This window comes from Neomonachus schauinslandi, chromosome 4 (assembly GCF_002201575.2).
Source record: "Neomonachus schauinslandi chromosome 4, ASM220157v2, whole genome shotgun sequence".
Lineage (NCBI taxonomy): Eukaryota > Metazoa > Chordata > Mammalia > Carnivora > Phocidae > Neomonachus > Neomonachus schauinslandi.
This window is the reverse complement of record NC_058406.1, coordinates 8,495,389-8,507,928: the sequence shown is the minus strand read 5'-3', so window position 1 is coordinate 8,507,928 and position 12,540 is coordinate 8,495,389. Positions and strand designations below refer to the sequence as shown.

The 12,540-nt window shown below is 48.1% G+C and overlaps 1 protein-coding gene across 2 annotated transcripts in view; it reads right to left on the bottom strand.

Annotated features, from left to right (window-relative positions):
- CLCN6 (chloride voltage-gated channel 6) overlaps window positions 1-12,540 on the bottom strand; it is a 30,200-nt gene that overhangs the window by 11,074 nt on the left and 6,586 nt on the right. For both annotated transcript variants that reach the window (XM_021683443.2, XM_044913876.1), the window contains 10 exons: window positions 10,872-10,938; window positions 7,944-8,050; window positions 7,236-7,362; window positions 6,536-6,603; window positions 5,548-5,606; window positions 4,596-4,728; window positions 3,852-3,965; window positions 3,368-3,534; window positions 2,710-2,836; window positions 88-214 (listed from right to left, as the gene is read on the bottom strand). In XM_021683443.2, coding sequence (XP_021539118.1) covers window positions 88-214; window positions 2,710-2,836; window positions 3,368-3,534; window positions 3,852-3,965; window positions 4,596-4,728; window positions 5,548-5,606; window positions 6,536-6,603; window positions 7,236-7,362; window positions 7,944-8,050; window positions 10,872-10,938 — 1,096 coding nt within the window. The remainder of the gene's footprint in view (window positions 1-87; window positions 215-2,709; window positions 2,837-3,367; window positions 3,535-3,851; window positions 3,966-4,595; window positions 4,729-5,547; window positions 5,607-6,535; window positions 6,604-7,235; window positions 7,363-7,943; window positions 8,051-10,871; window positions 10,939-12,540) is intronic.

Below are 12,540 nucleotides of genomic sequence, written 5' to 3'. Positions count from 1 at the left end.
CAGGGGCAGAGGAATCATCATGTTCCCTGCAGGGGAAAAAAAAAAAAAATCAATCACCTAAGAACAGGCAGGCTCACAGATACTCACTATCCTGGTGGAAAAGCTGAAGGATGGCAGACTCCTGGGGATTGAAGAAGAGTGTGGCCATGTCGTTGTAGGTCTCGTTGGGACAAAAAAAGGTCTTGGTACTTGAGTTGACATCTTCTGATGTGACCTAAGACACAAGAATCGGAGAGTCAGTACGAGGTCATTACGAAGTCATTATACCTGATCAGGGCGCTCAAAGTCTTGGAGCGGGAGGTCTCTGGTGGGGTCGAGAAAGTCTGGCTTGTAAGCTTTACCCGGAAATGAAACAGGTGGCAAAAAATCGATCTCTAGCCAAGAGCAGCCAACCGTGATACTGTATTCCTTACGCTTCGAGAATGAAAGAATCGGGACGAGGGCTCTTGAGTTACGACAATGAAATTCACCGTGGATCCGGCTCTGCTTCCTCTCGTGGTGCTCACGTTGTAAGTGATACTGCTGGAAGCCTGGCCTGAGAGCCCCACGCACTGTGAAGTGTGGAGGAGGACCGCCGCGGGAAGCGGGGTGCCCCCTCCTGGCGGAACCTGGCAGGGAGGGGCTGCCCAACGAGAAATGTGTGTGGCTCAGGAACGAGGCGACCACGAAACGATCCACGCATGCAGTGTTTCCCAAACTATGTCGGGAGGAACCCCGGTCCTGAGGCCTCCCTGGAAAGAGTCCTGCAGCCGAGTGTGCTGAGATGCATTGCAGCCTTGCTGGAGATCAGAGAACCAGCTGAGGGCAGAGCAGAGGCTCCTGCATCAGACAGACTGGCCTCTGACTCTGCCCCTCTCCAGCGACTGTGGGAGCGGCAGCTCATCCTGGAAGCCTCACCTGTGAAATGTGTGTAATGCCGAGCTCATGGTGTATACCACTGAGAGATCATGGTCAAGACCTCACTTTGTGGGGCGCCTGGTAGCTTAGTGGGTTACGTGTCTGCCTTCAGCTCAGGTCACAATCTTGGGGTCCTGGGATCAAGCCCTGCATCGTCGGGCTCCCTACGGGGGGAGGGGGAGCCTGCTTCTCCCTCTCCCTCTGCTGCTCTCTCACTTTCTCTCTCTCTCAAATAAATAAATAAAATCTTAAAAAAAAAAAAAAAAAGACCTCACTTTGTCTCCATTTTCTCCCCTGTAAAATGGGGATAATGATACCAGCCAACACGGTGGGGGCAAGGACTAAATGAAGTCATGTCCGTGCGGTGCTTACTGGAATAGCTAGCACACGATAAACATCCAAACACCCATGACACTGATGGAATTGTAGACGTCCTACGCAGTCGTTAGAGCAACTCATTTAATTCTGGCTAACCCGTTAGACCACAGGATTCTTTTCCGTTTGTTTGTGAATCATATGTATCACTGTTCCCCAGGACGCGTTTGGAAAATACTGGTCTGGTAAGGAGGCAGCCTCGGGACTAACGAGTAACACGGGTTGGTGGATATAAAGAGCCACATAGTAAGTATTTTAGACTTTATAGGCCACACAGAGTCTCTGTTGCACATTCTTCTTCTTCTTCTTTTTTTTCTTAAACACTCTTTAAAAAGGTGAAAACCATTTTTAGCTCAGGGGCCACACAAAAACAAGCAGATGCCAAAGGCCAAATCTGGCCCACGGGCCACAGTTTGCCAAGCCCTGATCTAACCCATGCTGCTGTTCATGGACGTTGCTGGGGATGCCAAAGGGGCAGCCATCCAAGACAAAGCTCCCAACAACCCTGAGGGATGTGAGCAGCTACTCAGGAGCAGCAAGAAGGTAGGGTACTGGGGTGCCTGGGTGGCTCAGTCGTTAAGCGTGTGCCTTCGGCTCAGGTCATGATCCCAGGATCCTGGGATGGGGCTCCCTGCTTGGCGGGAAGCCTGCTTTTCCCTCTCCCACTCCCCCCTACTTGTGTTCCCTATCTCGCTGTCTCTCTCTCTGTCAAATAAATAAAATCTTAAAAAAAAAATAAAAAGGTTGGATACTTAGGGAACACTCCCGAGCCTCTACCCTAGAGGCCAGAACCATGCATCTGGCTGACCACATGCAGCTCTCAGACCCACTGGCTTGGACCAAAAAATTGCAAGGCAGAGTAAGCTCCAATGCCTCCCTCACTGACCCTGCTCTTTCAGGGAAAGGTTCTAGAAAATACTACATACTCCTAAGAAGCAAGAAGGAGAAACAGAAAAAGAACATAAGGCAGTAAATGACCTAAACCCAGGAAGAAAGAACCAGGAAATGCCAAAAGAGCCAGATCGCAGATCACCCTGACGCAGACACTCCTTTCTCCCAGTCTTAAGGGTGATGCTCATAATCGTGAGGGTGAGGCTGGTGGGCACCTTTCAGGGTTGAAGAGGTAGAAGAGTAAACTGGGGTTCATCGAACAAGCGACGGTTGGCTTCCTGAGCTTGTCTCCAATTAATTTTGTTCAACAAAAAGAGAGAGAAGCTCCCCTCTATAATGGCCGTGACTCTTCACAAAAGTGAAAAAGAGCATGCACACTCTCTTTTCCGGGAAAAGGCTCCTACGGATTCCTCTAGCTCTTAGCAATCTGATACAGGTGTGGAGCAACAAACAAACACACCTATTATCAGCAGAGGCAAGTCACACATTTCTGGATTCTTCCTCTTTGGGGGTGTAGGACAAAGGCAGCAGGTGCACAGGGGTTACCTGGAGCTGGGATGAGTCATTACCGATTTGACCCGAAGCAGACATCTGTCGGCATTCTCCTAATACCATCGAGGCCATAAACACCACCACGGTGCTTACCACAGACACCAAGAGGCTCTCTAAGACTCTAGGAAGCAAAGCACAGCGGTTACTACAAGATAAAAAAAGACACCCCAGCCTCGGGAACTAAAAAACACAACCCTGTCTGCTCTAACCCTCACTGCCCCAAAGAGCATGCAACCAGCAGCCCCGAGTCAGTCAGGACACGTGCAGAGCTTGTCAGCGACTTGCTCCATTCTAGCAACTCGTTCGTCAACAGTGGGTAGCCAGGAACATGGGCTGCTACATTACCATAGCACCTTTCTCTGAGGAACAAAATGGCCTTCCATTTTAGGTCAAGAGTCTCATCGACCCTTCTGACTTTGTGGCTGGAAGACAACCAGCACCTCTGATGTAAATTAAGCTCAGACTCAGCCTTTTGGCCCGTCTGACAAATAGAGGAGATCCACGACCCTGTCTCTATTTTTAGTCTCAGACACGAAATCAAAGCTGGCGGGAGAAGTGGAGTCCGTTCCCATGAGCGCTTTCCTCGGGAGAGACGGCCTGGTCCACACGAAGCTCAGGGAGCCACGGCAGGCTGCGGGAGGCAAGCAGGTACCTGACGAGCTTAGGTTTCGGGTGCACGTTTCGCATACGGTACTTTGCAAGCCTCTTGTTCAGACAGTTGAATGTGGCTCCCAGGAGGCCCCCAATGACCCCCATCACGACGAAGAAACCCAAATCCATAGCTGTCCAGAGGTGACATTTTTTATCAGAGTCAGAGCACTGAGAGAAGGGGCAAGGGAGGGAGAAAGAAAAACCAGAGTGCCCATGAGAACAGGAAGGGACAGAAGCAGAGAAGACAGAAATAAGAGGTGAATCTGCTTTCCATCTACGAGAGCCAAAGCAGAGCTGGAAGCCTGCCCGCACCGAGCACTGAGCATGCACAGGAGACTCACGGGGCAGAGAGACCCCATTAGAAGCTCTGCCTACCCTTCTGACCACTGCTCTCTGGTACTTTAAAAACAATTTTCGTGGGTCAAGTAAAAACAAACAAAAAACCAGAACCCCCGAAAAACGATGGAAAAAAGGACAAAACATACCTTAAACTCGCCGAAGTTCAACAATCCAGGCAACTGGAAGGAACCCCAACTTCCAAACTGAATCCCAGAACGAAAGAAGTTGAGGGTGAAGGTGGCAGACATGGAACAGAAGAGCTAGGAGACGGGATAAGCAGGAGAACACTCAGGAGTGACAAGTCCTACCTTCTGGGCGTGGCCTCAGAAAACCCACTGCCGCCCCCCCCCCGCCCCAAAAAAACCCACACGTCCAGGTCTGGACACAGAGACCTGGTAGGCACTGCAGTGAGCACTCCTCGGGTGCGAAAACTGCAAATCGGGCTGTGAGAAGTGTGTATTCAATGGCCTATTGTGAGAGCCTCTTTATTTAGAGCCTGTTGTGGACTAGATCATGTGCCCAAAAAGGAACGGTAACTACAAGACAAGGAACATGCTAGTCTGAGGGAGGAGGCCAGGTAGGGTTCAAGTCTAGCCTCCGCCACTGCCTGCCTCTGACCCTAGCTGGTCTCCCGTTTTTAGGCCAGATGGTTCATCAAAGGAGGACAATGGCAGTTTGATGTGCGGATAGGGGGGCCTTGATATGAAACGTACAGAAATGTCCATGGTTTGGAGGTTATGGGTCCAGAGCAAAGGAATTTCTAATAAAGTCAACCCTCCTGGTCTCATCAAAATGACAGGTGACCGTACTGAGTCAGAAATGTCCAGTTTAGTTTTGGGGAGAGGGGGTGGCTAAGTTTAGGAGGTGCTTTCACTAAAAGTCCTCCTTACCACTTTCCACGTGAGCCCCTGGTTCCAGAAGGACGAGCCCTCTTCCAGACTGAAGAGGGTGCCCCCGATGGGGGCCCCAAAAGCTGCAGCAACTCCAGCAGCCGCCCCTGCTGATACAAAGTCCCGCTTGTCTCTGCGGGGAGAACAGAGAGGTGATTCACCCAAAAGAGAGTCCTCAGGCCGCAAAAGGCAGGTGTTCACTTCCTTGTCCACCAACATCATGTCTTGTGACCCACGAACAGTCAGGGCTTACGAAGGGCAGGTGTCTGGTGAGGCAGACTCCCCGGCAAATACGGTTTCCCTAAGAGCCAGACACTCTCCTTAGTCGGAGGGGCTCCCTGACGTCAGTCTGCTCTGAATGTGGGGTCTTAGCCACCAGCCGAGGAGGCAGAGCCCAGACTTCTGTCAGTCCCTGCTGAGCCCCACTCTCACCAGATCTTTCTCCCAGAAAGCCACAGCGGCAGTGAAAGTGTCAGGAGCAGGTGACAGTGACCCGCAGGAACCCCAGCAGGAGAAGGTAGATGACTCTGAATCTGGCCCCCGATTCCAAAGGCCGAGCAGGGTGCACACATCAGTAACACGCACAAATCCCACAGGGCGAAAAAGTACCCAGAAGAGCACCTTCCAACCCAGAAAGGCGGCAGACCAAGTACATCATTTTGGAATATAAAACACATTCTTGATAATACGCCTGTGGACTTCCCTGGTCGTGTTTTCAATACTGGACTGTCTTCTTCATTGCCTGAGACGGTTCTAAGCCTTATGTCTTGACAAAACAGAAGTCACGAAGCCAGCCTGGCCCTCATACTTATTTTCAGAAGATTCCTACCCCCCTCCACTCTGACAGGTGGGTTCCACCCACAGCCCGCCCAGCAAGGCAGCCCGGGAGCCAGCTACGGTGACGGGAGTGGGGTCTGAGCGGTAGCAAACGAACTGGGTTGGGTTTCCATACCTGTCACTTCGGAAATAGGGGAAGTTAAACTGGATCTTCCGTAAGGAGATGCTCTGAAACTAGAGGAAGAGAAAAAGTGAGGATGGGTCGGGGGCGGGGGGGAGGCACAAGGACCAGAGCTGCAGGAATCCCAGGCACCAGAAAGTTCCCTTTGCTTGAGCACACCCAGGCAGATGTGTTTCAAGAGGCCAGAACCGCAACGTGGGGGAAAAAAAAAAAAAAGACGTTACTTCTGGAAGGAACTTCTTTTCCTGCCCCCCAGATTTCTAGGATCTTTGGAAATCACATTTGGTACACAGTCAACAAGTCAGACAGAGAAAGGGGAAACTGCTGGGTGGAGGGAGGAACCGAAAGCTGCTGCAGAAGATGAAGTGGACTCTGCTCAGGGGATGTCGGTATAGAAGGGACCCAAAGAACCGGCGAGGGTCCAATGAGCCCAGCGAGTTCTCACGCTGCTGCCTCGTCCTCAGCTGGCCTCCTTCCACCTCTCAGCTCACTTCCGGGAGGCCGGTGCCTGATGTGAGGGAGGGGACGCAGTAACAAGAGAGACCAACAGACGGGCTCTGGACAAGAGTCTTCTCTCCTTTGCGCCGATAACCCGCAGCCACGGTGACTCCCTCCCCACAGAGCACCAGAGCTAACCGAGCTAACCGTCTATAAGGGTTTGGCCACACGGAGGTGATCCATCAACTGCCTGATGGGCAGGTGCTCAGCACTGGCTGGGGGCGCACCAGGTGACTTTCATTTGAACAGACTTTCTCTGTCCCATTGCTGCTCCAAGTACTCAGCAGGGCCTTGTTAAAACCCGGGGGTACCAGTTACCCTCTCTGCTGGGTGACGGAACAGTTTCACATCAACCCAAACGGACATCAGCTTCCAAGGCCATGTTAGGTGCTCCCAATGGATATGTTACAAACTCAACCATGGACAAGGCCCTCCCCAGGGGCCCCCTCTGAGGGACGTATCCTCCCAGCCCATCAGCTCTTACCTGGGGGAGGCCGGCTCCTACCACTGCTCCACTGTGGATCATGGGGCCTTCCTTCCCCACAAAGAGCCCTGGGAACAGGTGGAAAAGGGGGAGACCATCAGTCAGCACAGAAAGCTGTCTTGGTTAGGAGACCTTTGCTAGGTAGACCTTTCTCTCGACAACTGTACAGCAGAGATGATTACATGACTTTGTAAAAGAAAAAGTCAAATACTCATCACATCAGAAAAAATACTCCTTAATATGAGCACTCAGAAAACCATAGCCTGTGGGCCAAGACAGGCCCAATGCCTGTTTCTATAGCCCGAGAACGAAGAATGGTTTTTACATTCTCACATGGCTCTATTTCAAATGGCTACATATGTTTAAGTACCTACATCGTATCTCCCATTTTGCCTCTTAGCCCATCAGGCCTAAAATATTTACTGTCTGGCTGTTTACACAAAAAGCTTGCTGACTTTGCTAAAGGCAGACTCCACAAACCAACTAAAGGGTCATTCCACTTCAAAACTAAACGTGTGTTAGTCAGGTATCCGACTGGTAACTTACAGCGTCTACATTATCCATCAACAAACAGGGCAGAGATCTGTTTGAGGGCAGGCCCTTCAAATCCAAATCTACCTAATTTACGTACACAGTGCTTCTTGTCACCTTCACCCCTTGGAATACTTGGAAGGCTAAAAGTCAGAAAGACTCTCCTCACCTCCAGCCACACTGAACAGCACTCCAAAGACTTTGCAGAGCAGGGTCCGGAGACGGACAATTCCGGGCACCTTCACACCATTCAGATAGCATTTGATTTCGGGTATCCCGGAACCTGCTGCCACTGGCTGAGGGAGGAGAGAGAAGGATGCCCGTGAACTCGAAATCCACCAGCTCTGTGGCTTAGCCACAACAACCCGCTGATGAGGGGGAACTGACCTTATTCCTTAGCAGCATCAGCATCACCTGGTGGGCCTGTTAACACAGATGCTGGGCCCCACGCTGGGTTTCTGACTCAGCTGCATTCCTAACAAGTCCCGGTGATTCGGCATCACCTGGGGGCCACGCATCTACCAATGCAGGCACTCCACTTCCGGAGATTCTCATCTCATTCACTTGAGCTGGATAGCAGCTATTTTTTAAAGTTAGTTTTGAAGTATTTTCAAGTTACTCAGAGTCATTTTTAAAGTTGCCCGGTGATTCTAATGTGCTGCCGAGGCTGAGAACCATCCTCCTAATCTGGACTTTTCCTCTGTCATCCTACCAGAGGCGGAAACCTTTACTTTCAGAAACAGCTCTAAGTGTAGGAGAGGCCACTTTCTGCAGGAATCTATATCCCAAGTCTAATTCAGCTTCCTGACATTCCAGAAGTGGGGATGGAGGAATCCAAACCCTCATCAGCCAAATGCCAACACCCACACCGCCTCACCTCGATCAGGACAAGAATGCTTGCCAAGAAGACAAAGGTCAAGTTGAAACCCAAGAGCTCAAGGAGGGACAGGGCAAGGCAGCCTTTCTGGCTGCATTCCTCCACCGCTGCAGAACCGGGGTTAAGGCAAACATGCTCGCCTGTCAGGGGCATTCCTACCACCACCAGTAGGGAACGGTGCAGCATCTCTTCTTCTAAAACATGCTGGCTGCTTACTGCACATCTTCCTGTTCTCCATATGTAAACTCAAGAAAAAAACCTGTCTGATGGGCACCTGGGTGGCTGAGTCAGTTGTGCCTCAGTCATGATTCTTGATTTCGGCTCAGGTCATGACCTCAGGATCATGAGATCAAGCCCACATCGGCTCCATGCTCAGTGGGGAGTCTGCTTAAGATTCTCTCTCTCTCCCTCTGCATGCCCCCTCTCAAATAAATAAATCTTAAGCAAAACGAAACAAAAAACACCTGTCTGAGAGATCGTCTATATCAGGAACCATTTTCTAAGTTTATCTTTATTTATTTTTTAAAATAATTTTAAATTTTTAAATAATCTCTACACATCCAACATGGTGCTCAAACTCAATCCCAAGATCAAGAGTTGCATGCTCCACTGGCTGAGCCAGCCAGGTACCCGGGAACTATTTTTAAATTATGAAATATGGATGTGGAGAACAAAGGCAAAAGAAATGTAGAAAAAATTAAATCTCCTTACAACTTGCAGCCCATCGACAAATACTTGAGGCAGGCAGAGTGACCTTTCTCAAGGAGCTCAACTGCCTCAACGTTACTGCTTTGCTAAAGGCAAACTTGATATTCGCCCAACTCCCAGGATCCTGTAAGTTGTCTTTAACATATGTAAATCCCTTTGGAAACTTCCTTTATCTCTACCCACCCTCCCCAACATACAGGTTAGCAATCATCCTCCAAGCATATGGCCCACTGATATCCTTCTGAAGGGTCTCATGACAAAGGTTTTACCAGACAGTACTAAATAACCTTATCTTAAGAGCAGCTAGCCCCTCAAGGTCCTGTAAACCTTGCTTCCCAAACTCCTTAAAGACTTAACACTATCCCTAACCCCTCCCAATTTAAAAGTATGTAATCAGTCGCTCCTCACAATCCCCGTACAGCTTCTTCTGCCCATGGGCCCTGTCCCTGTGCTTTAATAAAACCACCTTTTTTGCACCCAAAACGTTTCAAGACTCCTTTCTGACCATTTGCTCCTGCACCCCAACATTTCAAATCAATACTTCAAACGTCATAAAAAGCAACAAACGCCCTTCCCCCCACATCCTTCACTTTAACAAATCTTGGTGTTATGTCATATTTGCTCCAGGTTTTAAAAATTAAAATGTTAGATACCATAAAAAAAAAATCCTGTTTCCCTCCCTCTCTCCCCTGGGAAAAACCACTAACCTGAAATTATAGTGTGTCTTTTTTTTTTTAAGATTTTATTTTTAAGTAATCTCTATGCCCAACGTAGGGTTTGAACCCCCAACCCTGAGATCAAGAGTTACACGCTCTACCAACTGAGCCAGCCAGGCACCCCATTCCCTGTGTATTTTTAGACGTAGCCATTTGTTGTATGTGTTTCTAAAACTAAAATAATGGGATTGCACTTTATGCACATTCTACACTTTTTTCTCTCCTTCAACATCAAGTTTTTGAGAATTAGTCATGTTGATATACCCAGTTCTGGTCCATTCATTTTAACTTCTGCATAAAACTATACCATATGAACACATTACAATTTTTCCATTGTCCCATTTTGTGTGATTTCACCTTTCTGCAATCGCAAAGCTGTAACAAACATCTTTGTACATGTCCAAGGTCCGAATGAGAAAGAGGGACTCGGGAGCCAGAGGAGGTGTACTTGCTATCTATTTAATTTGCATCTCCTTGGTTAGTGGTGAGGCGAGCCCTTTTCTACAGGTTTATTTATTGACCATTCCATTTTCCTCTTCTGAGAATTGCCTGTTCACATCCTCCGCTCATTTTTCTATTGGGCTGTTTGGGCTTTCTTCTTACTGAGCTGCAGTTCTTCTGGTGTTCTAGATACTAATTATTTGTCTCTTCAATGTACAGTGAGTAAGCTCTCATAGGCTGTGGACTTGTTTTCCAGTTTCCTTATGGTGTTTTACTGTCATGGCTTGGGGTTTTTTGTTTGTATGAAAAACAAATTTACTTTGACATGGTCAAGTTTACGGATCTATATTCCCTTTCACTTTGTGCCTCCTGGAGTTTTAAGAAACTATTCCCTTCTCTTGACATCACATAGTCTCTTAGAGTTTTGTTTTGCCTATTTACATCTTCAATCCATCTGGAATTAATTTATGGTACAAAGTAGGAATCTTTATTTTTCCAGATGGAAACCAATGTCCCTGCATCTTTATTATGTCCATCTCTTCCTCACTGACTTATAACACTAACTCTGTCATTCTCCCTACTTCTCTGTATGTACAAGCCAATTTCTGCTCCTGTTATCTTCCATTGGCCTAACTGGGAATTCCTGCACCAATAAGACACGGTTTCAATGACTGTATCTTAAATTATGACATTGAGTAGGGCAAGTGCCATGCTTGTTCAAAACTGTCCCAACTACTTTTGGCCCTTTACTCTTCCCAACAAATTTAGGAAGAGAAATTTCCAGTTCCACGGAAAACTCTATTGGAGTTTTGATTGGAACTACACTGAATTTGTAGATGATTGGGAAGAACAGGCATCTTTGTGGTATTTGTGTCTCACCAACCTGAATACGAGTATCTCTCTCTTAAAGTCCTCCTGTCGTGTCCTTTAATGGTAACTAAAAACTTAAGCTGAATGGTTAATAAATAGCTCTTCACTAGATCACGTCTCCTATTCTCTAGACAAGAAAGCAGGGTCAGAAACCGCTGACACCTGGGAACACCAAGAACCGCGAAAAGGATACATGTCTGTACCACTCCAAACTTGAGCTGGGTGAAGAGGCGTACGAAGAAGTCCACAAAGAGACCCACCTGTGAAGAGCAAGCGAACCATCACACAGCTTTTCCCCACTGTGGCGCAGGCACTTTGCTCAAAAGCTGTGAGCCCCCCTGGCCTTTCCCGGTTGGCACATGCACCCACGTCACCAAGAGGCAACGAGTGAACGGGTTTCCTGCTAGTCACTCGGACGTGCCAGGAGATTCCCTGCCAACCTTGCCCCACCGCCCCTCCAGAGGACAAAGGAAGGGGGCACAGCTAAGCTGAGAGAAGGAGAGTAAAACAAAGGGAAAGGCTGCAGGAAAAGATGTGAAACCAAGGAAGACCGTCCCGTGACTAGAGAAATCACCCGGAATCCTGTGAGGGGCTACTCAGCATTTTCCAGAGGCAGTTTCAGAAGAACTCCAATAACATCTTCAGTGATACTTAGCTGAATAAGCATACAGCTTAAGATATTACTTTGAAAAACAACATTTACTCAGGTGTTTATGGCTTTTACATGTTTGTTATTACTATTTATACTTTGTAAGTCACTATTTTGATTTGCAGCCAATGGTTACCCTGGTTAAGTAAGAGAAAACCACTTATATTCTACCAGCCCACTTTAAGCCCCACGTCTTTGCTCTGGGCTTCACGGGGAACTGGAAAGGCTTGTGACTTGGTGGATTCAGGATCAAAGGCTTCAGGCCTCTGGCCTTCCCTCAAGCCAAAGCCCGGAGGCTTTTAAACACTGAAGCAATAGGTTGTGACAGATCGAAGGATAAGAGAGCTAGTAGCAAGAGGAGCTGGTTGCTGAGTTATAAAGGCAAGTCTGCCTTCCAGCAGCGTGAGGGGACGTGAGGGGATTGGTGGAAGTTGCTAGTATTGATAAATGGCAGTTCAAAGGAGTGTGATACGAAAGTAGCAGAAAGACTAACAAGTAGATGGCTCATGATTATGCTTATTACAGGGAAATTTGCAACCAGAAACGTATATGGCAAAACAGATGATCTGAAATTTCAATATAACAGTTAAATCAACCCAAGTTCCCCCCATAATAGAATGTTACCAAAGAGGCCTTCTGAATGCCATTTGTCTTAACTAGAAAAATGTTCCTTGGCCTCTGAATTTACTGCAGTAAAAATCTGACAAATGCCAGGAAAATAAAAACTGGTCAGCCTTTGTGGCTAGATTATACTAAATGCGTGCTTACATTTTATGGGTATAACATGCAGAATCAAGAATGAGACTTGTAGTCAGTTCCAGTGAGATAAACAGGCCGCTGCTTAGGAATATAACCTGTTATGTGCTGAACGTTTGTGTCCCCCCTCCAAATTCATCTGTTGAAATTCTAACCCCTACTGCGATGGCATTAGGAGGTGGGGCCTTTTAGGAGGTGATTAAGTCCTGAGCGTGGAGCCCTCGTGAATAAGATCATTGGCTTTATGAAAGACCCCCAGAGAACTCTGGCCCCCTCTCCCCTGTGAGGACACAGCCACAAGCCAGGAAACAGGCCCTCACTAGACACAAATCTGTTGGCACCTTGATCTTGAGCTTCCGGCTTCCAGGACTGGGAGAAATAAACATCTGTTGTTTAAGCCTCTGGCAAGTCTTTGGTATTTTTATTACAGTAGCCCGAACGGACGAAGATAGCCCAT